This window comes from Ochotona curzoniae, unplaced genomic scaffold (genome assembly GCF_017591425.1).
Source record: "Ochotona curzoniae isolate NIBS_2020 unplaced genomic scaffold, NIBS_Ocur_1.0 contig_899, whole genome shotgun sequence".
Taxonomy (NCBI): domain Eukaryota; kingdom Metazoa; phylum Chordata; class Mammalia; order Lagomorpha; family Ochotonidae; genus Ochotona; species Ochotona curzoniae.
The window spans coordinates 2,158,582-2,186,511 of NW_024466605.1; the positions used below are offsets into that span (position 1 = coordinate 2,158,582).

General features: G+C 41.7%; 2 protein-coding genes across 2 annotated transcripts in view; both read left to right on the forward strand.

Annotated features, from left to right (window-relative positions):
* IKBKB (inhibitor of nuclear factor kappa B kinase subunit beta) overlaps positions 1–14,771 on the forward strand; it is a 70,042-nt gene extending 55,271 nt beyond the window's left edge. Inside the window, exon 22 of the mRNA XM_040994175.1 lies at positions 14,710–14,771. The gene's annotated coding sequence lies outside the window, so the exon portion shown is untranslated. The remainder of the gene's footprint in view (positions 1–14,709) is intronic.
* Positions 1,270–27,673, forward strand: POLB (DNA polymerase beta). The gene is made up of 14 exons (XM_040994176.1): positions 1,270–1,486; positions 1,728–1,785; positions 4,935–5,001; positions 7,778–7,852; positions 8,591–8,649; positions 10,338–10,387; positions 13,893–13,944; positions 16,310–16,364; positions 16,462–16,534; positions 21,058–21,128; positions 21,882–21,968; positions 26,129–26,193; positions 26,605–26,744; positions 27,436–27,673. The coding sequence occupies exons 1-14, from the start codon at positions 1,426–1,428 to the stop codon at positions 27,528–27,530; spliced, it is 1,008 nt and encodes a 335-aa protein (XP_040850110.1). The 5' UTR covers positions 1,270–1,425; the 3' UTR covers positions 27,531–27,673.
* The last annotated feature ends 257 nt before the right edge of the window (positions 27,674–27,930 follow it).

Genomic DNA, 27,930 nt, shown 5'->3' on the forward strand with positions numbered 1-27,930 from the left:
CAGAGTGCAGCTCCAGCTCGAGTAGCCCTACTCCTGGTGAGTGTGTTCTTCCAGTTTGCTTGCAAATAAATCTTGTTTCTCTGTTGTCTGGTGCCTATTCTTGTCCTTAGATTCTTTCCTGCACCTGAGAAAAAAACCTGAACCCAGCGGCTCCAAGACAGTGAGGTATCAGATTTTCATATTTTTCTCCTTTTATACATGTTTTACATGTTCAGCAGCAACTAAGGCTAGTTTGGAAGAAAGGCTGGAATTCCATTTTTATGTAAAGAAATCACCTGGCATTATGTTTGTGAAATAAAATACTGTGAATGTCACCTTCTCATTTCTTTGGTGCACTGTGAATTTCCCAGATATGCGTCATCATGTCGCTCTTTATCAAGGTCAAACCTTTCTCCCCCTTCTTAGAGTCTTTCCATCATTTTGTGCCCACAAAAGGCAGAGAAGCTACAAATAAAGTGTCTTCTTGACGTTTGGCAATCCACAGCCCGCCCACAGTGCATGGAGTCACAGGTCTATCATCAAATACGACACTGGTGTTTCCTCGTACATCCACTTATTGTTATTGCAGGCGCTTCAAAAAGCACATTAAAAAAAAAAAAAAAAAAAAACCTGCCAGTATCGTTCAACTCCATTTTCTCACAAAGACGTGATGCCACAGCCCCCTCCTCTACTGAGTCTTCTATTTCCCACCCCTCCCCCACCCTACGTCAGAATCAAAGTTCTGCTTCTCTACTTCGAGCAACGGGATTTCCAAGAAACGTTAGGTCAACAGCCACCGCTTTGGGTTAAGAACGCTGGTCTTCCCACAAGAATGCAGTCGGGCTTTGGTCCTGAGGTGCCCATCTCCCCTCCGTCTAAAACACGCCTCTGTTGGGGCGCTCTCCGTGTCCCCTCAGCGCGGGGGTCCGGGATGCTCCGCTCTCGGGGTGTCCTTAGGTTCAGGGGTGCTTCTCTCTCCGCGTCCCCTCAGCGCGGGGTCCGGGGCGCTCCTGTCTCGGCGTTCCCACGGGCCCCTCAGCACGGAAGCCCTGGCCGCTCCCCTCTCAGGGTCTCCTTAGGTTGAGGAAGTGCTCTGCTCTCCGCGTCCCCTCAGCGCAGGACCCGCGCCGTCCGCTCTCGGGGTCCGCTCAGCACGGGGACGCTCCGCTCTCGGGGTCTCCTGGGTAGGTTCAGGGGGTGCTCCTTTCTCCGCGCCCCGTCAAGGCAAGGCCCCGCCCCGGGATCCGCCCCCGCGTGTGACGTCACTCGCGCGCCGCGCGCCGCGCCTCCTGTCAGAGGCAGCCATTGTTCGGCGAGTCGCTCCGGGCTCGCTGGGGACCCTGGTCCCTCTCGTCGTTTTTCCGAGAGCCGGTGTGTCCTTCCAGCCGGGAGAGGGGCGCGGCCTCCGGTTGGCGCACACCTCGGGGCCGTCGGGTGCAGGCCACCATGAGCAAACGCAAGGCGCCGCAGGAGACTCTGAACGGCGGAATCACCGACATGCTCATGGGTTCGTACCCGGGCGGGCCCTGCCGGCTTTCTTCTTTCCTTGCCACACCGGTACCCTCCCTCCCGCCCCACAGCCTGGTGGTCGGGGCCGGCCCCCTGCGGGGGGTCGTCTGCCGCGGGGCGCTTTGGTTTAGTCCGCGACGAAGGGTCCCTCAGAGGCTGCCGCAGCCCCTTCCGGAAGCCCGGTTCTCGGTTGTTGACTCGGCGATCCGGTTCACCGGAGCTTCTCGTTGCCTTTTCAGAACTCGCCAACTTTGAGAAGAACGTGAACCAGGCTATCCACAAATACAATGCTTACAGGTGGGACGGTGCGGCGTTCTGGGGTGCCCCTGTTTGGTGATGGGAAGTGAACTGGGCTGCGGGGTCGGTGACCCTAGGAGCAGTATGCAGCGAGCAACGGTAGAAAGACTGGCTCTGGAAGAATTCGAACAGAGCTCTTGTAGAGTCATTCTGATGATTCCCAATTCTGAGTAAAGAAAAGAACTGGAACCTGTGTTGCTCCCATTATTAGACGTGCGTTTAAGTCATAGAATGTGTAGGAAGGTTCTGCTGTGAAATGGGCGTGTTACCTTCATGGTTTCCCTTGCTTGTTCCTTTCACCAGGGGCCTGCCTCACTGCTTCTGTTCCTTGCCCTATAAGGCCCGCATCATTTCCTTTTTTTTCCCCTTTCTTTCTTTCTTTCTCTTGTCTTTGCCTCTATTCCTCCCTCCTTTCCTTCTTCCCTTCCCTTTCTCTTTCCTTCCTCCCTTCCTTCCTTTCTTTTCTTTCTCTTCCTTCCTCCCTCCCTTTTTTCTCTTTTCCCTTTCCCTTTCTCCTTCCTTTCCAAAGCGGAGCAACAGAGAGGAACAGATTATAGCCCAAATGTCCACATCTGCCAAATAAGGGCCAGGCTGAAGCTGAGAGCCAGGAACTCCCATCTAGTCCCCTCACATGAGTGGGGGTCCGGGGCTCAGGTACTTTGACCATCATCATCTGCTTTCCGGTGTGCATTGGCAGCAAGCTGGGTCAGAAGTGGAGCAGCTGGAACTCCAACCCATACTTCAGTATGGGATGTGGGCATCCTCAGGGTATGTTTAACCTGCTGTGACACAATAGCCATTACATCTCTCAGCTCTTAGAAACAAAAATGGAGCAATCTTAACTGCCTTGTAGCTAGTGCCTTCTCTCTTCCTTGTGTGAATGTCTGAGTTCTTGCTGGCACCGTCTTTTGTTGGATCCCCAGAGGCATTCTGTAGCTCTCATTCATGGAGGGCTTTTCCGATTGCCATGAGAGAAGGCCGTGCTCTTCATCTCTTCACAGTGACATTTTCTTGGTGGTAGTCCCCAGAAGTCTGCCCTTGGCCCTGTTTCCTCACTTTTTCACGCTTTCTCTGGTCATCTTTCCATTCTCAGCTTTGAATACCATTTATGTTAAAGACTCCAAATCTGGCTCACTGGGCATTTCTCCCAAGTTTTAGCCCAGTTGTCCACTCATTTCAAGTCTCCCCATCCCATGCATCGTAATTTAGAACTGATCATGCCTTTTCCTTTCCTTACTTCCTGTATGATGCAACTTTGCTGTCATCCACACACTGGATAATACAGAAATTGGAGATACTCAACCATCTATTCTGGGTGGGTCAGAGCAGTGTTCTCAGTGGAGGTGCTAAGTCTTGAAGGAGCTCGTCAGGTGACAAGTGAGAGACAGGGCACTCTAGATGAAGGAAGCCGAGTGGGCCAAGGCACAGAGATGAACAGGGATAGAACTTGTTCTAGACATGTTTACTCTTTACATGTGTACTTGCTTAAGGGGTGTGGTTGGTTGCGAAGTAAGTCTGGCAAAGCAGGTGGTACCCCACCACCTGTAATATAAATACCTAGACATGTTTAACTTGATAAAACCCAACTATATCATGGAACACAAAATGCCTGTTTGGTTCTAATTCTTACTCCCTTCTGGTTTTTCCTCACAATTCTGGTTATCTGGAACTACTTGCCTTTCCTGAAATAATCCTTTCCATAAATTGTCCTTGGCCAACTTATTAACCTCTAATTAATTCTTTCTACTCATCATCATACATATACTCATAGAGAAGTTGAATTCTGAATCTAAATGTTTGTATGTGCTAGAAAAGAATGAAAATGTAGAGCTCCAAAGCCAATCTCATATCTGTACTTTTGACTTACCTATTTGTCAGAACTGACACTAAACCATATTTGACATTGAAATTACAGGCAGGATGGCATCAATGAGCTCCCTAGGCGAACTCTGTTGCCAAGGTACTCAGTTGGGTATATGTGGAGATAGGCAAAATAGCAGGTCACTGCTTTGTGCAGAATTGAAATGGGGACAGTTTTTTCAGAGAATTGATATGAGGGTGGGGGCTGGTAGCAGTATAGTGGCTCATCCTCTGCCTGTGCCACTGGCATCCCATATGAGTGCTGACTCTTGTCCTGGCTGCTCCACTTACCAGCTCCCTGCTTATGACCTAGGAAAGCAGCAGAGGGTGGCTCAAGTCCTTGGGCCCCTGCATCCAATGTGGGAGATCTGGAAAGAAGCTCCTGGCTCTTGACTCCTGGCTTCAGGTTGGCTCAGCTCTGCCCAGTGTAGCCATTTGGGGAGTGAATTTAGTGGATAGAAGATCGATCTTTCTGTCTCTCCTTCTCTCTCTGTAAATCTGCCTTTGAAATTAAGTAAGTTTTTTTGGAAAATAAAGAATTAATATAAGGACATTGTTGAATGCGATTTGTAACTGTGAATTTCTTCTCCTTTTTGTTGAGATTTATTTATTTATTTGGAAGGCAGAGTTACAGACAGAAGGAGAGACAGAGAAAGATCTTCCATCTGCTGATTTACTCTCCAAGTGACTGCAATAACCAGAGATGAACTGATCCAAAGCCAGGAGCAAGGGGCTTCTTTCCAGGTCTGCCATGTGGGTGTAGGCTCGTATTCCATGTGTTTGACTTCCAATCCAGCTCTCTATCTATGGCTTGGAACTTCATCAGAGGATGGGTCAAGTCTCTGGGAACTGAAGGCTATAGTTTTACCTGCTGGCTCTAAATTAGTAGTCATCAATTAAGATATTTGGTATCTAATAATCCAGATACTGTGGTACATTTTTATGAAAGAGTGATAAATAGTTTGTAAAAACTGGCCCTTAGAGGAAAAAGAGCCCAACGATATTTTCTGCTTATTCCCAGAAAAAAGAAGATTGCTAGTTTCCTGAATCTCTGGTGTTACATGTATGAGTAAAGTTACATTAACAAATAGGAAGATTTTTAAAATACTTTAGAAAGTTAGCAATGTAATAGGTGGTCTGTTAGCTCATCTAAGTATTAAGCTTTATATAGAAGTGTAAAATTGGCGATCTTAGAATATGAACTGGATGTTTGCTTTTTTTGTATGTTGCAGTTTGAGAAAAATGAAAACCTTTGCTGAATTTCTGATTTTCTATTTTCTTCCTTATAGAAAAGCAGCATCTGTTATAGCAAAGTATCCACACAAAATAAAGAGTGGAGCAGAAGCTAAGAAATTGGTAAGTTTTGTGAACAAGTTGACTTAAACACATGTGTAAGTTTAATGAAGTTTTACAAAACATGACTCAAATCTCTGAGGCCGAGTTGACCCAATGAACAGATTTCACTGCTCCAGATTTCTTGGAACAACATTAATATTTCAAACTGACTTTCTAAGCTCAAAATGTTTTTATTTGGAGTTAAAATTTTTAGAAATATGTGTAATTAACAATTTCTATACTTCATTTTATATTGGAATTAAAATTTTAAGAAATGTGTATAAGTAACAATTTCTATATATAGGTATGTATGTATATATACACACACACACACACTTCCTTGCACACTGGATTTTAGTTTGAATATTGGCTCTTGGGAAAAGTATGGTAATGGAATGATACTATCAGATCTGTTTCCTACCTGTTGCTCTCTGTTCTCACAAGTATGGGAACTTGTATGGGTTAGAATTAGTGTTATAGGGGCCAGCATGCTAATCCTCCACTCATGGCTCAGGCATCCCATAAGGGTGCAGATTTGTGTCCCGCCTGCTCTGCTTCCCATCCAGCTCCCTGTCTATGGCCTGGGAAAGCAGCAGATGATGGCCCAAGACCTTGAGCCCCTGCTCCCGCTTGGGAGGACAAAAAGAAGCTGTAACTCTTTGGCTTTGGGTAAGCTTATCTCTGGCCACCGTGGCTATTTGGGGAGTGAACCAGTAAGTTGAAGACGACCTCCTCTCTCCTACAGGATCACATCACCTGGTCATTGTAACACCACTAAGGGTATCTGGGAAGGGCTACCCACTGTCACTCAGATTATTCATCTTCATTTGCATCTCGCCATACTATTCATAGCTCCTCAGGCCTAAGGACCATGTCTTGTTCATCCTTTGGTACAGATGCCAAACTACCGAGGCTTATTATCTCCTTTTTTACCTCTTTTTGTTTTAATAAAAAAAAAACTTAAGTAGAGGCTGCTTCAAAATGTGGAGAAAGGACAATTGTGGTGCACAGAAGTTTGAAATACTATGTATTCAAATATTTTATGCACCAGAATGAACTTAACTCTTAATTCCATTTTCCATGCATTTTCTGAAATACTCTCATATTGATTTTTTACTATCTTTCTCATGAAAGCATCACATTGAGCTTATATTTTCATCCTTGAAAGTTACATTACCAGAAATCTTTATCTTATAACTGAGTAATTAGTTACCTGTAATATGCCACCTCTAAATTTTAATTTGCAATTTAATTCAAATCATATTTTGGTATATAGGTTTAATTCTTTGTGCATAGACAGTTCTCATCTATCCAAATAGACTAGCTAAGTAAGTTATAGGTAAAACAGGTTTTAATTCAGTTTCTGTCTTGGTGAATAGACCAAATTGTCCATCACCATAAACTTCCTTTTTTGTTTATTATCAAAAGGCTGCTCACTTATTAGAGAAAGAATTCTGAAAAGCCCTTTTTATTGCATTTCAAGTATGAGTTTGTTATAGCCTTCTATAACTTATAACTTATAAGAAAACTTATTTTCTATAAAACTAGACCTAACATAAAAATCTCATCAGTTTACCTTCTCACCACCATTTTAGGAACTATAGATTTTATTATTTGCAAGTTCTTCTCAGTAATCCTAAACATCTGAATTTTTCAGGATGAATAGTTTGCCTTTTATTGGTTAATGTTTGCTATGAAAAATAGCCTGAATTTAAATTGCTTGAGGTTAGTATAGTATTCAGTAAAATATGGCAACACTATCTGTAAAGAAAAAGCAAGTAATTGCTAATTACTTTTATCTTCTGATAAAGAGAATAAGAAACTAGAGCCATTTTTCTTCCCTAATTCTGCTTCCTAAAATTTTTTTTGTCCTAATTTATTTGAAGACAGAGTTGCAGATAAAAGGAGATAGAGAGCGATCAAGCATCTCCTGGCTTGCTCTCCAAGGACCATACTATTCAGGACTGGGCCAGACTGAAGCCGAGAGCCTGCGACTCCATCTGGGTCTCCCACATGGGTGACAGGCTCCAAGCATTTGGACCATCTTCTGTTACTTTCCCTGGTGCCTTTGCAGGGAGCTAGATTGGAAATGGAGCAACTGGGATTTGAACCAAATGCTCAAATGGCATGCCAGTCTTACAGGTAGCAGCTTAATCTGTTTTGTCACAATCCCTGTCCCTGCTTCCTAAAATTTTTTCTTCATCTATGTAGTAATTGGTATTTTCAGAACTTGAGTGCACATCAGTAGTTTGGGGACACTTATTCTGTGTTAAATAAATGAAGAATAAATCAAGTAAACAGCTAATAGATAGTAGTAAAGCACAGCTGTTACTAATAATCAAAGTTGCAGATTAAAATAAGATTCTGTGCAGTGCCTGTCCATTCATCAGATGTGGATGTGGAAACCACACTCATTTCAGCAGTGCTCTTCAGAAAGAAAGATGAATTGATACAATGCTGACAAAATCCCCAACCCAGCAATTTCCCTTTGGGAAATTTACCCTAAGGAAATAAAAGCTACATATAAGCAGGCTTGATTGCTTGACCATTTCTAAGCATCATTCTGCCAGGCATGAGGGATAAAGCTGTGTCTTGGAGTTTGTGTCCTAGAGCAATGCTTCTAGGACAACACTGTGTGACTGGGGCTGAGATGTTGCAAATGTAACTGAATAATTAAACTGTAAATAATTTAAGTTGTCCTGTGTGGTTAATGTACATTATTTTGGATAATTCAGTAACTTTCCTATTTATATTTTTCCTATTTATATAACTTTCCTATTTTTGATTTTCTGTGTAGCCTGGAGTAGGAACAAAAATTTCTGAAAAGATTGATGAATTTTTAGCGACTGGGAAATTGCGTAAACTGGAAAAGGTAAACATTGTAATGTGCTTGTGGGCATCTTTAGTTAAAGTGTCTGTCAGTACTGGGTGGTTGGTGTTGCTCATTTCTTGGGAGACAGAAGGAAGAGAGGAGTGGAGTTTATGGCTTTAAGTATTCTGTTTTTTAATAATGTCACTGTTGTTCCTGTAAAATGTTCATTGATTTGATGTGGCATCAAAGAGACTGTTAGCAACTCTGATAGCTTCCTCCTTGTTTTCACCCTTTAGCAGATACTGTAAACTTTGACTAAAGGTCTGTTGGGTTTTGGAATTGCTGATGTAAACTCTGCCATTTCCGTGGTTTTATTTTACCCTAATGATCTTTTATGAATGGACCTTTTAAAAAATATTGGAAAACTGAAAAATGCAAAGACGGGAAGTGTCAAATGTTGTTGCCCCAAAAATGATAGCTGTGTAAGATAATACATTTGCTCATTAGCTAGATTTAGCTATTCTACAAAATGTTTTTTGAAATGTATATTTCAAAACATCACATTGTACATACAAAATACATATTTATCAGTTAAATTTTTTAAAATGTTGGATAAGTTAGAGATAAGATTTTTTCAGCTGTTCCATTGTTCAGCTATGACTGCCTAGGTTAAGTACAAATAATTTTAATGATAAAGGTATATATAAATAGCTTGTCACATCTCTTAGCATACTGGTAGGTAACCCATAAGATTGTTTGAATCCTTGTAAATCATTGTTGGACTTTCTTTTCTTAAAGATTCGTCAGGATGATACGAGTTCATCTATTAATTTCCTGACTCGAGTTAGTGGCATTGGGTAAGAACTGTTTTCTAAAACCCATCCAAGGCAAATGTCACCTCCTTCATGAACCCAGTTTGATTTTCTGACTAGAAGTAATTTCTATTCCCCAGGACTTTCTCTGTGCACATCTTATTGCCTATTCCAGCTTGTGCCTTTTTGCTTTTGAGGGGAATCAGAATGGATATTGGCAGGAAGTTGAATTGGAAATGAAAGTGGGAGTTGAAGCTTGGCACTCCAGTATGGGATATAAGTCACCCAAGCAGCAACTTAAGTGCTGAGCTACAGTGCCAGTTCCACCTGTCTTTTAAATGTCAACAATTTCACAGAAAGTTACACTAAAATCTATTAAATTCTTAAACCTAATACACTAAAAATGGGCTTGATTCCCTGGGAACAAAAGGCCAGTAAGAAATTTTCATGAGAAGGTATTTTAGAAAACCTTTGTCATGTTATCTTTTTCCACCTAACAAAACTGAAACCACTGAAGAGAAAGGGGATTAACTGTTATAGCTAGAATTAGGACTCCTATTTTCTACCTTTACATTCTGTTGTTTTTTCTCTGCTGTGTTGCTTTTCTAACATCAGTATGAGTTTCTTTAGCACTCTGTAATAGCATGATGTTTGTGCTGGCTGCTGATTATGTAGATTTATACATTGCAAAACACAGTGTGTGGCCTCAGACTATTGTGCTTGTGAGTGTGTGTGTAATTCTTTCTGTTCCCTGTTCTCAGTTTTTTTTTTATGCTATCCAGTGGTGCAGTGGAAAGACAATCAGCAAATCTGGGTGCTGGTCCCAGTGCTGCTACCAGCTGGATTTGTAACCTTTGCAAATGGCCCCCAGGATTGCAGTATCCCCTACAGGAACAGGGAGGAGACTGAGCCAGTCTCTGAGAGCCCACCAGCCCCTGCCATTCTGTGAGAAAATCTTTAGTCATTCTAAGTTAGAGGCTATCACTGCCTTTCCCAGTACCCTCCTAATAACTCCCCATTACACTCAGAATAAAGCTATGTCTTAACTACTGTGACTTCAGAAACATTAAGGACGTGGCCACTGTCTATACTCAGACCTTGCATCATTCTGGCTGAACTGGTTCTTCTGTTTTCTTGAGCAAGTTATGTTCATGGCAGCTGTAGGGCCTTTGGCTAATTGCATCATTTCCTTAAGACACTTTTGCTCTGATTTCCCCAAGTAGCTTACTGTTTGTCATGAAAATCTCGGCCATCATCTCAAGAGGCCTTTCCTCATCACCCAATCTAAAGCAGACCCAACCTGTGTTTGTATTTTAATTCATCTACCTGGTGTTTTCTTGTTTCTGTAGAATGCTCACTACAATATAATTGTGTAAATACCATTGTTCTAATTTGTCTTACTCCTGCTTTATTTTCTGTCCCTGTAACTGGCGCATGATAGGCCCTCAATAAATCGTAGTTGAAAGAATAAGCAGTTTCCAAGTGTCCTTATGTCTATAGGAGGACATTTTGCCAACTAGGAGTTTTGATGTCCTTTTCATGTCCAACTTCTTAGTTACCTTCTTAGTGACTAGAGTTATAAATTTGAACAATATGCAGCAGTGGTAGCCAGCTTTGTTTAGCTTAGTACTCATTGTCTGTTTAATGTTAGAAGAATATAAAGGTAATTATTTGACTCAAAGATCCTGAGTTTCACCTGATACTGAGATATAATGCTTCTTATCTCTTTATAGTCCATCTGCTGCAAGGAAGTTTGTAGATGAAGGAATTAAAACGTTAGAAGGTGAGTATAACCAGAGGTCACTGATTTCTGGTTAAAATTGGTTCGGAAGAACTGTTAATGCTCTACCCAACTCAGACTTGAAAATCAGTAGACACAAGTGGTAATACTTCGTTTTTAGTGCTGCAGTAGCAAGTAAATGTAGGCTGTTGTTTATATTCCCATGTCAAACATTCTCAAAGGGCAGGTGTTGTGATGTGGTACTTGAAGCCCCTGCTTTGGACACCTGCATCCCATTTCAGAGCACTGGTTCAAGTCCTAGTTCCTCCACTTCTGATCCAACTTCCTGGCAGTGTACCAAAGCAGGGGGAAAGGGCCTAAGTCGCTGGGTTCCTGCCGCCCAGATGGGAGACCTGCATGGAGTTCAGGACTGCTTGCTTTGACCTGGCCAAGCATAAGTGACCATTTGGGGAGTGAACCAGCAGGTAGGAGATCAAGATCTCTCACTCTATCCTTCACTCTACCTTTCAAATACGTAGATAAATCTAAAGAATCAAAAAAAATCAAGAGACTTCTTGGTTTAGATAAAATGAAATAGCAATCATTGGCAGATTTTTTAGGAGATTTAAATTTTTTTCAATAAAATTTTAGAAAATGAAATCCTACACAACAGACTAAAAGCTGAGTCATGTATGTTAAAAGTCTGTAAGAGCTGTACAAAAGAGCTTACTGAAGAAATACTTTCCTTAATCCTAATGTCACAGCCCTTGAAGTATAATTTAGCCCTTTATAATTTTTCAAGGAAGGATGCCATATATATATATATATATATGCACACACGATAGAATTTGGGCTCTGCTATTGTGAGTGGCCAGATGGTTGAGTGGACACATTTTTTTGCCTGAGTTTGAGCCAGGTTTTCCTTCAACCGCCTTCCTGTTATCCAGATAGGTGAGTGTGGTACTTCAGTTTCTCACTACGGAATGGGTAGTTTTATCTCCTATGATTTAATATAATAACATTTGCAAAGCACTTGGCAAGCTGCTTGGTGCATATGGTAAATATTTAACAGCGATACCTGACTCTTACAAGGCATGATTAATTAGTAATATTACTGCATTAGGAATTTCTGTGCATCCCATAGCTAGAGAATGAGTTGTCTGTATCCCTCCTAGAGGGTTGTGCTTTTTTGCCTGTGGCATGCCCAGTTACTCTGATCTCTGAGGGAAATGGTTGGCTAAAGGGGGCGCAAGGCTGTATATGTTTCTCAAAGACATCTGTTACATCTCCTGGTATTGTCAAGAAGCCACTGTTTACACAGTGTGTAGACATATAATATAACTTAGTATTCAATGTTTACTGGGTTCAGACAACTGTGGTTGATATTAAGTGCTCCATTTGGAAAAGATGCTTATTTTTCTCCATTTTGTAGCTCCAAAGATAATTTATATGTTTAAATGTAAGAGTGATTATGAACATAACTTTTCTTAGATTTATTTTATTTATTCGAAAGGCGGAGTTACAAATTGAAAGAATAAGAGAGAGGGATTTTTCATCTGCTGGTTCTCCGCCCCCCTCCCCCCACTGGCCACAATAGCCTGGGCTGGGCCAGGCTGAAGCCAGGAGCCAGGAGCTTCTTCATGGTGTCCATATGGGTACATGATCCAAGCACTTGGGCCATCCTCTGCTGCTTTCCCAAGTGCATTAGCAGGGAGCTGGATCAGAAGTGGAACAGCCAGGACTCCAACCTGTGCCATATGAGATGCCAGTGCTGTGGTCTGCTGTACTCACTATAACACTGCACTGGCCCCCAGGAGTAATTTTTGAAGTATACTCAGCTTGGTGTTTCTTTAACAAGGCTCCATACTATACTCAGGCCAGTAAAAAAATACCCAGTGAAACTAAGTCAGTTAGACAAAAGACATGATATTGTGACTTTTTTTTTTTATTAATTACATTGTATTATGTGACACAGTTTTATAGGTACTGGGATTCCCCCACCCCTCCCCTAACCCTCCCCCCATGGTGGATTCCTCCACCTTGTTGCATTACCACAGTTCAAGTTTAGTTGAGATTCTTTCATTGCAAACATATACCAAGCATAGAGTCCAGCCTCTTATTGTCCAGAAAAGTTCAATGGCTTGTTGAGGAGACTTCTGGTCTGAAGGTAGAGCCAGCAGAGTATCATCCTGATCAATTAAAATCTCCAACATAACATCAGCAACAATTTATAACGTTATAGAATTAATTGACATTGGTATTGAGTAACCAATATGTTAAAAAAAAGTGCAAGTTCTTAACCACATCCTGTGACTACTTCATTGACATTTCTATTTTAGTTTATATACAACCAGGCTCTATACATCTTAAAATGGCTATAGATTACTGTTCAGCTTTCTTGTGTCTATTTTTATTATAATATTTAGCATTTTATAGTGTTGAAGCATAATTTGGCTTTTTTTCGGGTAGTCTAGACTGGCTTACAACTCTAACAAGACATATGTCATTAGGTGCAGAACAGTTTTAGGAGGGATGTGCAGAGAAATCTTAAATACCCTAGTGAGGAGTAACTAATATTTCACGTCTTCCTCACACCTTCTGGGTTGATGGAAGATTTCTTCGCTCTCCCGCCCCATTATGGAATAACATAGGGTATTAAAAGTATATCAGGTTTTACGATTCTTTGATGTAGATCATAAGCAGTCTCACTCACACTGATTGTTGGTTCATTGGTTACTTCACAATATCTTATTGTATGTGAGATAGGCTGTTTGAGGTTGAGATAACATTACATTTTACAGGTACTATTTTTCATATTGACATCATTTCATCTTAAATTAAGGCAAACGTGGTATCTAACCTTTTGGGATTGACTCATTTCCCTCATCATTATGGTTTCCAGTTGGTCCCATTTGGCCACAAAGAACTGCATTTTGCTTTTTTTTTTTTTAATAGCTGAGTAGTATTCCATGGAGTAGATGAACCATAGCTTTCTTATCCAGTCTTCTACTGGTTGGCATTTCGGTTGCTTCCATGTTTTTGCAATTACTGATTGTGCTGCTATGATATTGTGACATTTTTAATAGAGAAACAAAATAATTCTTTTTAAAAAATTTTTGTAGCACAGGCTGGTACTTGATACTAATTGGACAAAGAAGTAAATCAGCAACGAACAGTATCAATGAATGATTTTCAGAAGTTGTAGTTACTATTGCTGCTATTAACAATAAGTCGAACAATGCTAATTCTTACAAGATAGCTAGTAAAACACAGGTGTGGTCCTGGTGCATTGATCTACTCTGTCATGTAATTTTTTTTTCAACTCGCTAAGTACACAGGATCAGGAAGTCAGCTGTTGACTTAAACTACATGGATGTAGAAGTCTTTGAGTCCTCACATTAGAGTTTTTAGAAACTCCTCATTGTGTTTTTAAAGTTATTTCAAAATATTCTTCCCTTCCTCCCATAGAAATTTTTTACTTTACAAAAGAAAAGGTTATTATATTTAGGTTTTTTGTTATTTTTTCCCTAACAAATGTTTAATACCTGAACTTTGCTTATCTATTCAGATCTCAGGAAAAATGAAGCTAAATTGAACCATCATCAGCGAATTGGACTAAAGTAAGCTTTTTTTTTTTTTAAGATTTATTTATTTTTGTTGGAAAGGCAGATTTGCAGAGACAACAAGAGAAAGATCTTCCATCTGCTGTTTCACTCCCAAAATGGTCACAATGGTTGGAGCTGAGCTGATCCAAAGACAGGAGCAAGGAGCTTCCTCTGGTTTTTCATGCAAGTACAGGGTCCCAAGGCTTTGGGCCATCCATACTGTTTTCCCAGGCCACAAGCTGGATGGGAAGTAGATGGGAAGTGGATGGGAAGTGGAGCAGCCAGGACACAAACCAGTGCCCGTATGGGATGTTAACATTTGCAGGAAAGGGCTAACCAACTGAGCCATCACGCCTTGCCCAAACTTGGCTCTTAAAATCCATAGAACTGAGTGCATCACGCATCAGTGTGTATTTATTCCAGGCTTGTGTTGTACCAAACACTGTACGAAGTCTGGGGGAAGAGTATAAAGAGGAATACTGTGGCTCTTAAAATGTTCCAAGTCTACCTGAGAACTGTATGTAAGTTTACTTGAACATGAAAAGCTAAATCAGCAAAAAAAGATAAAAGCCCCAAACATGTAAATAACAGTGTAGAAGTAACTGCTAGGCATGTTTCTGTATCAGCATCAGTAATTACCGATACTGGTATTTATAGTTACAGTACAGTGCTTCTCTTCTGATGTTATATAGTCTTGGGTCTTACTGTGGTATTTTTAAACTTACACTGTCATTCTGAAACTTGGAGCCAGGAAGAGACCAGGATTGTTTGTTTGAGAAGGGGGGGTGTCGTCATCCTGACCGGGGCTTAGATGTCGTTTTACACTGAGTGTTTTTCACGGTGGCCTCATGGATGTGTAGTGCATGGACTACACAGTTAACCCACTTAGACTTTTTTTTTTTTTAAGATTTGTTTATTTTTATTGGAAAGGCGGATGTGCAGAGGAGGAAAGACATAGAGGAAGATCTTCCGTCTGATGGTTCACTCCCCAAGTGACTGCAATGGCTGGAGCTGAGCCTATCCGAAGCCAGGAGTCAGGAGCCTCTTCTGGGTCTCCCACATGGGTGTAGGATCCCAAGGTTTTGGGCCATCCTCGACTGCTTTCCCAGGCTACTAGCAGGGAGCTAGATGGGAAGCAGGCCCACTGGGATTAGAACCCATGACCATATGGGATCCTGGTGCGCGCAAGACCAGGACCTTAACCACTACACTATCACGCTGGGCCGCCCCCCACCCCCTTAGACTTTTTAAGAAATATTCTCCATGATATAGTTTTAGAGTTGCAGGAATTCCTCCCTCCTCCCGCCATTTGCCCCCATATTATCACAGTCCTTTAGCCCTTAAATAACAGTTATAAGTTTAACTTTCTACTGTTTAAATGTACCAAGACTTTTAATGTGTTCAGAATGATGCAACCGTTATTACAACCAGCTCTGTTTCTGGTTTCCCAGGAAGCACCCTGTCCTCTTTGGCAATCACTCCCCATTCTTTTTTGGTTTTTAAAGACCAAATTTATTTATTTTTATTTGGAAGTCAAATATACAGAGAGGAGGAGAGATAGAGAGAAAGATCTTCCATCCACTGATTGACTGCCACAAAGGCCATAGCTGAGCTGATCTGCAGCCAGGTGCTACAAGCTTCTTCTGGGTCTCGCACGCAAGTGCAGGTGCAAAGTCTCAAGGCTTTGGGCCGTCCTCGACTGCCTTCCCAGGCCACAAACAGGGAGCTGGAGGGGAAGCAGGGCCACCGGGACTAGAACTGGCGCCTATATGTGATCCTGGTACGTGCAAGGTGATGATTTTAGCCACTAGGCCACCATGCTGGACCCAACTCTCCATTTCTCATCAGCGCCCTGCCCAGCCCTAGTCAGCTGTCATTGTCTTTCTGTCTTTACAAATTTGACTGTTCTGAGTATTTCTTATATAAATGAGCATGTACAGCATGTGATCTTTTGTGACTGACTCCCCTAGTGAGCATATTGTTGCATGGTTCATCCTTCTTACAGAATAGTTTGCTGAAATAAGACAGTCTTGCAGGGTTTAAGAGCAGTAAACTGTCAACCTGTGACTCACCGGTGGAAGGTGGTCTGCTTTCACTAAATGTATTCATGTATTTCTATCATGTATGTGTGAAGCTTCTATACAAGTATTTGTTGTTGGAACATCTAGACTATTTCCCTGGATGGAGCTTCAAGATTTAGATCCAGTTAAAGAACAGCGCCCTCTTACCCCCCAGGTAGCTGTCTTCTCAGTGGATTCCAGGTCTGATTTGTGAGGGTGTGACAATGACCTGCTGGCATCAGAGCACTTGTGGTGGGTGACTTAATTTTTAAGGAGATTTCAATCTAACAACATTTTATCTGTTTACTCTGTCCTTATAGGTATTTTGAGGACTTTGAGAAAAGAATTCCTCGGGAAGAGATGTTACAAATGCAAGTAAGAGTGTGTGGAACTGCGTCCTTTGAGTATTGAGAATGTCACATGGTATAAAGCCTTTTTTTTTTGAATATTGACTTAATTTTTCTTCTATTAGGACATTGTTCTAAATGAAGTTACAAAAGTGGATTCTGAATACATTGCTACTGTCTGTGGCAGTTTCAGGAGAGGTAATATACTTCCTAATATTGGGTTATTTATGTCTTGATGTTAAAATTGCTTCATATATGTGAAAAGCATGGCTTAGAAAGATGTAATACCTGTTATAGCATAAATTGACTAAAATCCAGTAGTTTTAGCAAAGTTTTTTTATTTTTTGTAGGAATGTGTGTTAATAACTATGAAAGATTCACCCTGATTCTTTTATAGAATGATTTTTTTTAAAGTTTTTACTTATAAGCAGAGACATTGATACAGCTCCCATCTGCTCCCAGATGCCACACGGGGGGGAATGGGCTGGGCTGAAGCCAGGAGCCTCATCTCAGCATGGATCTCCAACATGGGTGGCAAAGACCCAAATCCGTGAGCCATTCCCTGGAGACATGTTAACTGGGAGCAGAGCTGGGACTTCTAATGTGGGATGCAAGCATCCCAAGCACTGCTTAAACACTGCACAAGTGTACACCCCTGAAAAAGTGGGGGAGTGTTTCGGTGACAGTAAGATGACTTTGGGTATATCAAAATGCTGAAATGATTGTCTCTGACTAAAAGCTAGTGAAGCTCTGGGTAGTTTTGCTTACTTTCTTATCTTCCAAGTTTTGCGTGATGGGTCTAAGAATAGTGTATCAGAGGCACCAGCTCAGAACCAGTCCTCCCAGTCACCAGATTGTTCAGAAGACCTCCCTCTGCATGTGGACACAACCCATGTGAGAACCACACGTATCCAGGGCTCCTGCTGACTTAATATTTGGGAAGGTTCATTTAAGTTTTGAAATAATGAACTTACACAGAGTTTGTGGCAACCTACAGGACTTTTGTCTAGAAAGTAAGTGATGGACTGTCAGAAGTACTTCAGGTAGCTACTATAAGAGTCCAGAGCTGGGCCTGATGCAATGGCTCATGGTTGAATCCTCGCCTTGCTGTACCAGTATCCCATATGGGCACTGGTTTGTGTCCCAGCTGCTCCACTTGCTATCCGGCTCTCTGCTTATGGCCTGGGAAAGCGGTAGAGGATGACCCAAGGCCTTAAGACCCTACATCCATATGGGAGACCTGGAAGAAACTCCTGGCTCCTGGCTTTGGATCAACTCAACTCCAATCATTGCTGCCATTTGGGGAGTGAACCAGTGATGGAAAATCTTTCTCTCTGTCTCTCCTTCTCTTGTAAATCTGATTGCCTTTCCAGTAAAAATAATTCTTTTTTAAAAAAAATGAATTCAGAGCTGTGGAGAGGAATTAATCCATAGTTGCTGACAAGCAGGAAGAATGGTGTTGTGGGATCACAGGACCAGACTCCTGCAGTTAAATCTGCTTACCACTGTTGTATGATCTTAAGTCCAATCCTAGTTTCTTCATTTGCAAAATGATGGGATTACAGTTAGCCAACTGCCCAAGAATGCCTGCATAGAACACCCAGGAAGAGCCCCACGTAATTTCAGACATTATTGTACTCCACTTCATGGCTGCTAAGCAACAACTTCCTTAGGCTTGGATAGGTTCTGTAGTTTGTTTTTTATTGCTCTCAGATAGGTATGAGCAGTATCAGTTATGGATAGTTTACTTTGAAAATGTAGATTTTGATTAACAGCCAGCAAATTCCTGAATATGACCATCTTCCTGGGCTGTGTCTTTCCATTTCATTTATAGTTTTCTTATTTTGAGTATGTTACATGGTTACATGTTTTATTTTAAAGATGTACACTAAGAAGTCTCACTTGTACTCTCTCTGTTCACCCTGTTCATTTCTTCTCCACAGTTCTATTAGTAAACAATGCTTACTCTCTCAGTGTTCCTGCATGAAGATACAGTATGAGCAGGCATTCTTGACCCCGTCTCCCTCTCCCTTCACCTTGGTCTCATGATGTAGTAAAATATATATCCAAATCTGTACCTTGCTGGAAGTCACTTCTTATCAATACGTAGTCTTCTGTGTTACATAGTACTTGACTCTGTGGGCACCTTATAATGGTCTTTTGAGTTATTATGTTTTGCAAATAGAGTAAAACATCTTCGGTGATAGGTAAGTGGTAAAAGACATTTAGCCTTTAGGAGAAAAAAATGAGAAAACAACAGTTGAAGTTTTTTTTTTTTAGTCTCATGTTCTTTACATTTAAAGACATCAATCCCCTTCCTGCCCCATCATCTTTGGTTTTGCTTTCCACTGTGTCACTTGCCATCACTCAACAATGGCCTGAAAATATTATATGGAAAATTCCAGAAACAAATTGTGACTTTTAAATTATGCACCATTGTTAGTAGTGTGATGCACTCCCAACATTCTGTCCCATCCCCCTCAGTATGTGGAAATTCACCTTGTCCAGCATAGGCACACTACGCACTCTCCCTGCTGCTGTTACACTTAGTGTCCATCTAGGCCGTCGAGCTCAGATCCCCCCTCTTGGCATCTCTATCACAGTACTTGTGTTCCAGGAACTGTATTTTACCTAATAATGGTCCTAAAGCCCAGAGTAGTCATGCTAGCAATTTGTATATGCAAAAGAAAAACCATAAAGTAAAAAGGTGAAAGAAAAAAATGTATAGTAAGGAAAAGATGAAAGGAAAAAGATCTGTAGTAAGGAAAATCTTTTATCTATGGAATCATAAACAAAAGATAAATTAGTGTTAGTTTTGCTCGTTACACCTCTTACTATAAAAATTTTGGCCACAGTGTATAATAAAGGCTTAGTCAAGATGGAAAAAGTGTTAAATTATAGGGTTCAAACTGTGGTTTAGGCATCAGCTGGGGATCTTGGGATGTATCCTGTACAGGTAAGAGACTTGTATCTGGTTAAAAATTAACCAGGTTATTAATATGGGGCTGGTTGTTCCACTCCCCATCTCATTCACCTGAGATGCCAGTGGTAGTTGCCCAGGTGCTTGAGGAGCTGCTCCTTCCTTTGGAGACCTGGATGAAGCGCCTGGCTTTGGTCTGCCCAGCCCCGCTGTTGCAGCTATTTGGGGAGTGAACCAGCAGGTGGAATCTCACTGCCTCTCCCCTTCTCTCTGTAGTTCTGCCATTCAAATAAATAAATACATCTTTAAAAAAAATCATTGCTATTTAGAATCTAAAGGTACTACAAGATTTTAAGTCACTAAAAGCATGTTTGTACTTATTACTCCTATCAAAATAAAATCATTTATGTAAACTGGATTATATACTAAATACTTTTGCATATGTTCATATTCAGTTACACAGTAGCCTAGGAAATAGCTTTTGTAGTTACAGACAAGGAAACTTAGGCGTAGAGGAATGGAGAGTCCTTGGCTACAAGTCTGAAAAATAAAGACAAAGTCAAAACATCCAAATGGAGACAGTTTCTTAGCATACAGAAAAAGAGAGTTAGCTGTATATTTCTTACCTAAAGTTGTGTGATTGTGGTTTATGGATCAAGATCAAGACCTGTGTCATTTATACAGTATTATGTCCTTATCCATGATAACTAAAATAGTCATTTTTACCAACATTGACTAAATGAGTAAAACCTTAAGGATTGAAATGAATTTTGTGGTTAACCTTGACAGAGTTAGAACATATTGTTCAAATTGTATGCCATTTATTTATAATTGTATCTTAAAGCTATTTTTTTAAAAGATTTATTTATTTTTATTAGAAAGACAGATATACAGAGATGATGAGAGACAGAGAGGAAGATTTTCCATCTGATGGCTCACTCCCCAAGTGGCCGCAATGGCTGGAGCTGATCCAGTCTGAAGCCAGGAATCCAGAGCTTCTTCTGGGTCTTCCATACAGGTGCGGGGTCCCAAGGCTTTGGGCCGTCTTCTACTGCTGTCCCAGGCCACAAGTAGGGAACTGGATGGAAATTGGAGCAGCTGGGATTAGAAATGGTGCCCCATATGGTATTCCGGCATGTTCAAGGCTAGGAATTTGGCTGCTAGGCTACCATGCCAGTCCCTAAAGCTATTTTTTAAAAAGATTTGTTTTTTATTTGAAAGAGTTAAAGAAAGAAGGAGAGACAAGAGAAACATCATTCATATTCTGGTTCATTCTCTAGATGGCCACAATGGCTGGCACTGCATCAGGCATAGTCAGAAGCCAGAAACTTCATCTAGATCTCCCAGTGTAGCTGACAGGAATCCGGACACCTGGACCATCTTGCGCGGCTTTTCCTAGGCCATTAGCAGGGAGCTGGATTGGAAGTGGAGTAGCCAGAACCCACACTGCCACCTACATGGATGCTGGCATCACAGGTGGGGGCTTTACCCACTGTAGCACATTGCTGGCTGCAATGCTATAAACACATTTTAACTCAACAGTTAAGCATGTAGGTGTGTTTTTAACAGATTAACAGGTTTTATAAGCAATGTGTGTAATGGCAGTTGATATTGTTAGGCCAGCCTCTGCTGTTTATAGCAATATGCCTGAGTAGTTGGACAGAAAACTGAAATCTTTAAGTTCTTCTGACTAAAGCATAGTGAAAGAGGTACCAAGGCTGTGCGACATGAAACTTCTGTGTGTGCTGTCGTCTTGGTTCTGTCACGGGGAGCCCTCCATATGTGTTCTCTGTTCCTACAGGGGCAGAATCTAGTGGTGACATGGATGTCCTCCTGACCCATCCAAGCTTTACCTCGGAGTCAACCAAACAGGTACCTCAGAATCCATAATCCAGTGAAGTCATTCCTACATAGAGGTGATTCTTACATAGAGGTAGATGCTTTCAGTCTTTGATTTCAGTCTTTCTGAATATTCCGATACAGTGTTTTCTGTTGGTTGAATTCTGTGAAAGCAAATTGAGTTATGGAAAGATATATACATTTTTCCCTTGACCATTTGAGAAGACAGTCTAGTATTGGAAAGAGGTGAAATTTAATAAAATTTAATAAAAAATAAAATAATAAATAAATAAATAAAATTTAATAAAAAATTTAATAAAATATTTCCAGAATTATTTGTTGTCTCTCGTGGGTGTTTCAGAAATGCTTCATGTGGAATGAGTTTTTGGCACAGTGGTTAAGACATCACTTGAGTTGCCTGCTTTCTCTATGCCTGTGCCTGGGTTAGAGCCCTGCATGTTTTCCATTCCAACTTCCTAGCAGTTATGCACACTGGGAGGCAGCAAGTGATGGTTTAGGAACTTGAACCCTCCCACCCATGTTGGAAACCCAGGTGGAGTTTCTGGCTCCTGGCTTTGGCCTGGCCCACCCAGAACTGTTGTGGTCATTTGGGGACTGAGTTAGCAGAGGAAAGATCTCTCCCTGCCTCTCCCTTCTCCATTCCTTCCCTCTCTGTTCTCTTTATTTATTTCAAATAAATACAAATGAATAAACATTGACGAAAGTGTTTCTTGCTGTAGCAGGGTAATTGCTCTTTTTCTTATTCCCTGGTTATGACTTCTACAGCCAAAGCTGTTACACCGTGTTGTGGAGCAGTTACAAAAGGTCCATTTTATTACAGATACTCTGTCGAAGGGTGAAACAAAGTTCATGGTGAGTACTTGTTTGAGTTAACACATCTGAAAAAAACCCTTGGGGAACGTCAGTAGCCATTCTGGGGATGTGACTTCATTGTAGTTTTGTATTACAGTCAACAACTAGGAAATCCATGAGACCTTAGAAGTGATCAGCAGGCTGTCTCTGTCTCATAACTACTCTTGGAATGATTTAATAAGTGCTTTTATTTTAAATTTCCACTCTTCAGATAGTCATTCCATTGGCATTGATAATTAGGCATAGTTCATTTTTAAAAAAATACTTCTGATGACTTTGGCACATATTAACTATTTCCTAAAATATTTCATAGCAAATGGTTCTCAGATTTGTTGACAGAATTCTTTGATAAGTGAGGTTAGGATTGTTGAAGACTGTTAATCTACTGCAGTGCCAAGGAAAGAGAAGAAAGCAAAATATGTGATAGAACACGCCAGGTTGAACATTGCTGAGGGGAAGGGTGACTAAGAAAGTTAATAGAGGCAGGTTCTTGCCAAGATTCCACAGTGAAATACATCGTGGTGAACCAGGGCAGTACTGTAGGCTGCCTGGGAGACTCGGGTGTGAAGGTGTAAGACATGGCAAATGAGTTAAAAACAGATTGATTAGTCAGTGGCCATGTATGAAAACCAACAGCAAAGCAAGTAGAAATCTCAAATCCAAATTGTTATTTCTGTGACTGCCATTATGGGTTAGGCCACCACCCGCCATGCCAGCATCCCTTATTGGAGAGCAGGCTGGAATTTCAGCCTCTTCACTTCCAGTCCAATTGCTTGATAATCTACCTGGAAAGGTGATGGAAGATGGCTCAATGACTTGGATCCCTACCCTCCATATAGTAGACCTGGATGGAATGCTGGGTCCCTGGCTTGGGCTTGGCCCAGCCCTGGCTGTTTTGGCCATTTGAGTGTGAGCTAACTGATAGATCTTTGCCCTTCTCTGTCTCTGCCTTTCAAATACATCCATGCATACATAAAAAAGTCTTTTTAAAAAATCCTTTCTTAGGCTTACCTCTATATTCCTGATCACATAGGCAAATCATTGGGGTTCTTTTTCCCTCCATGTCCCACTTTTCTCAAATTCAATGAAAGAGACTATGCTTTCAAAGTGAAGGTGCTAGAATTAGTATTGATCAAGGCATAGATTTAATAGGAGTGTTAGCCAAAAGAAGACGGTTGAGAAAGGTAAGAAAACTGTCGCATCATTCAGAAACTAGAGTGGTGCTGTTGCCTGGGCCTGGAAAGAGGGATGATGGGAAGTTACTGTTGAGTCGGTGCAGAGTCGCAGTTGAGGGTGGTGCTGATGATCTTAGAGATGGACACTGTGGATGATGGTGCTGAATGCACAGCGATGTGACCATACTGAATGCCTCAGAACTGTACACGTAAAAATGGAGAGGGTGTTTTACATGACGTATACTTAGCTGTACATGTACAGGCATGTGGACTCAGCAGGGTGTCATTCATGGACTGTGAATATGTATTACCTATGTATAACCTCAGCAGTGTTTTCAAAGGACAGAATGTATACACATCCCCACATGTACCCTCCTTAGGTTTCAGTAGATTCAATGCACTCTGAGTGAACATGCACAGTCACACCTTTCAGGAACATTCAGTTAGAACTGCTAGAAACAATGTGCTGGACACATTGGATTTTTGTAAAGTAGGTAAGTGGAGGCCCCTGTATCCTGAATCTCTTCCTCCAGTGGTCACCTCTCAGAGGCACCTGCGTTTTTCAGAGCTAGTGACTTGGGCAGGTGTTCGTTCACAAATCACAATCGCAGAAGTGTTTTTCCTAGTCTTGATGGGTTCTCCTGTGCTGAGGGAGAGATGTAGGGACAGACCAGCAGAGGTGGTAAGATTGAAAAGCCAGAATACAAAGAAAACTGCGTGTCGGTTGGGGCAACCTGCGAGGGAAAGCTGGGTCACCAGGCATGTGTGCGCATGATAATGGTGATGGACATGGGTCACCCCAGACACTCCTCAGCCAAGGAAGGGGAAAGTGGCTGAGGAATGTGAGGGTGGCCACATCCCAGTGGTTGCTACAGGGTAGGCCAGCACAGACCCTGTCCCTGTGTGTTCGGTGAAAGACCAGCTAGTGCCAGGCTGCTGGGAGAACATTGCTCTCACCTTCCCTTCGTCTGGTCTCAGGGATTGCCAGGAAAGGAATCATCCAGACAGACTTGTAGGAAGCTAAAAACTAAGAAAGCAGATTGTTTTACAAGTTTGTTTTACAAATGTTAAGAAACAAAGGCCTATGTGTGACAATCCAGGAACCCACTGTAGCAGGCGTGTGCTTGGATGCTGTTTGTGGGCTTCATGAGAGCCCTGCTTCATGGCTGCTTTAACACTTGTAGTCATTATTTTACTTGTTGGAAGAGAAGCACTTCTCAGTTTATTTTGGAGACAATGAGAGGTGGTTTATGTATTGTTGCAAGAAAAGGAAAGTCATGGTTATATTCCATTGGCAAGGAGTATATTTGGATGTGTAAGATGGAGGATCATATTCTGGTTCATTGTGTAGAATTGGGTGAATTGATTTACTTCTTGGGCTGTAATTTTCTTATCTATAAAATGATAATCATCTGGTATCAAAGGACTATTATACAGCTCAACTTGATAAATACTTACACTTCAAAGAGTTTGTTCAAATGCAAATTCAAATAAGAATTTGTACAACCCTGGAGATTCTGAATCTTTCAAGGTTGTACTACTACACAAAAATATGAGACCACCTCTTTAGAGATAGGTCAGGAGAGGAAGGTGGAGCAAAAGAAGGCATAAAAAATGAAAGGACAGTAATGTAGAAGATTCCCCAGGCTGCTACGTCATTGAGCTCTGCTTCCCACCTGGTTTAGCTATTAACTATTATTATTCCATGAGTACCAAATTTAGTATTTGATACAAGTTTGACCCTTACTAATTTTCTGTGAAATATCTACAAATAAGGATTCAAAAGACAGTGGAAGAGAGGAAAATGGAAGAGACATTGTTTTCTCTTTCACTCACCACAAAGTTCCTGGACTGACTTGCCAGTTAGCACTTAATCCACTCAACCTAGTAAAGAATGTATGCAGTGATACGGTAATTTGGAGAGATTCTGTAACATTCACAGTTGGGGACAGCAGGAGATGAACTCGGCCTTGAGGAAAGCAGGAACAAAGCCATTAGGTGAAATTGCATCGCTGCAGTGACACACAGGCAGGTCCTCACCCATGAGGGGAAGACATGCAGACCTCCTGGGAATTCCAGAAGGAAGGCTTTCCAGAGCCATTGCAAGGTGGGAGTTGAGTTGGAACTTGTCACTGCCCATGAAGTTAGGGCTTCTGTTTTGCAGGTTACTGGGTTTGATGAAATCTCTCAGCCATCGGGGTGGCTGCAGGAAATGCCCATGTCAAACTTGTTGAGTGCAGAGTGGCTCTTGGCCACTTGTGTGACTGACCTGAGCCTGTCAGTCGTGTGCAGTTCTTGCAGTGCAGCACTTGACACCCTGAGCTTGAACTTGAGTGCTACAAAGAGCTCTTTATACATACTCATGTGAGGGGGTTGTTGCTCCATTCACAAAGCTTTCTCATGTTTCTAGAAAGAGAAAATATAACAAAACAGACTGACTATTATTCTCTGCTAACTGGAAGTATAGTGAGGATTCAGTACCAGGAAAGGAGGAGAATCCTCTCATTCTCTTGTAATTTCTGAGACACTTCCCCAATTTCAAACTCTTCTGCTTTGCTGTGCTACTTTTTTTTTAAAATTTTGATGTAAATCTTTCCCCTGGGGGTTCTTTTTCTCGAGTGTTCTGCCTTCATGAGTGGACTAGCTCACAGTAACTGGTATGTTACTGACATCATTATTTTTTGTTTTGTTTTTTCTCAGTTGTTTCTTTGTTTTGGTTCCTTTCTTGCTGGTGCTGAGGTTAGTTTCATGTTTAAAATCCAACCCAGGCCAAATATATGCAACTTTAATTCTCGTTTACTATTGTATGTAGCTTTCTAACAGAAGGTATAACAGAAATGAGGAGTTAATATAGAGTCTAGAGAAACTGCCAAATGGAAGTACTCAGAATTCTAGAACTGACATCTAGTAAAAGCTGTATTAAGCCTTAGGTTAAAATAAGCCATCAGTTTAAGAGATCTTTATCCTTTAAAATGTCCATTTTAGGGTGTTTGCCAGCTTCCCAGCGAAAATGATGACAAGGAATATCCACACCGAAGAATTGATATCAGGTACCACTAGGAGCTCTGGCGCCAAGCACCTGTTTCCCCCACCCAGTCCCTTCTAAAGGTCCTGGCCTTAGCCTGAATGCCTCAGCCTCCTTTTTCTGCCAAAGGGCTGTATTCCTTTCCCCCTACCCCCCACCCCAAGCCTGAAAATCTATAGAGAGCCATCCCCGTGCGCAGGCTGTAGCTGACTTTCTCAAGATTGCAGCCCCTGACAGCGCCATCCACATCTCAGAATTCATTTCCCGCCATGGCTAGATGTAGGAAGCACTATGGCTTTTCATTTCTGCATCCCAATGCATAGCCCAGTTCAATGAAACTGCAATGGTCTGTCTCCTTTTCACAAATTGTAGGAGTCATGTGGTTGCTTAATTTGAATATGTAACCAAAAAATGTATTTCCTGTTGGCTTTTTCAGGTTGATTCCCAAAGATCAGTATTACTGTGGTGTTCTCTATTTCACTGGGAGTGACATTTTCAATAAGAATATGAGAGCCCATGCCTTGGAAAAGGGCTTCACAATCAATGAATACACCATCCGTCCCGTGGGAGTCACTGGTGAGTAACGGGCCTGCAGTACAGACAACCCTGTCACCTCGAGAGGAGGTTATGCCCAAAGACATTTGGGCCTAGCAAATTTAGTTGTCCTTAAAAAGCCTTGTGGGATCTTGGCCAGGAGCAAGCAAGGCCCACAGCTCTGTTGGGGTGGAACTGGTCGCAGTCATTTCTACTTCATTGCTTTGAGTGCATCTCAAAACCAGCTAGTCTTGGCCCCAGGTTTTCAAAGTTGAAAGAAAAGGATCTTATGATCTGTGCTCACTAGCTGTTAGCATTTCTCACAGTGCACCATGCTTGCTGTTCCTGGCCAGGAAGTGACTTTTCACCCACTGTGTCCTAAAGTGTGAAGTAGAACTCCTATACCAGCAGACTGGGAGAGCACATCTTGAATTTCATGGGCACACTGGCTCCTTAGGCCCTGTAGCACCTAATGGCCAGCACAGAGGAAAGTTAGGAATAAAAGCTGCTTCTATTGCCAGAAGCAGGATACTCGGTCTCTCCAAGAACAACTGTCATGCATGTGACAAAGCTCACACGTGTGGGAGGAGGTGGCCAGGGCCTTCTCACTATTGGCCTGGTTACCATTTTTTTCCTCCCCTAAGAGCAAATCCCACAGAACTCTCTATGCTGATCCTGCTATCACTCCAAAACTGGTTCTCAGAAGAAATTTCCTTTGTCTCTCCACTTGCAGGAGTTGCTGGAGAGCCCCTGCCAGTGGATAGTGAGAAAGACATCTTTGATTACATCCAGTGGAAGTACCGAGAGCCCAAGGATAGGAGCGAATGAGGCCTGATCTTCTCCCAGGCACAGCTGCCAGGAGTCTTAATTTATTCTGTAACCTTTGCTATGTAAGGGTCTTTGGTGTTTTAAGTGACTGTTCTTCTTCATGCCCAGCTTGCGCTATAGTCAATAAAATGTATTGACCAGCACTGGATGTTTTATCTTCTTAGCAAGTATGTCCTGTTTAAATTGATGTGTTTATCTTCACATTGCTGTGGCTTTAGGAGACAGAAATACGAGATGACAGTAAAACCTTAAAGGGAGTTTTTCTTTTCTCATTTATGTGCTGGATATCACATGACCATCTTCTTTCCTTTGCTGATAGGAACTGCTCAGTCAAGGCACCTCAGAGGCTGGTTTCTTCTAGAAGACGGTTCAAGATTTTTTTAAGAAACTAGGAGTCTTC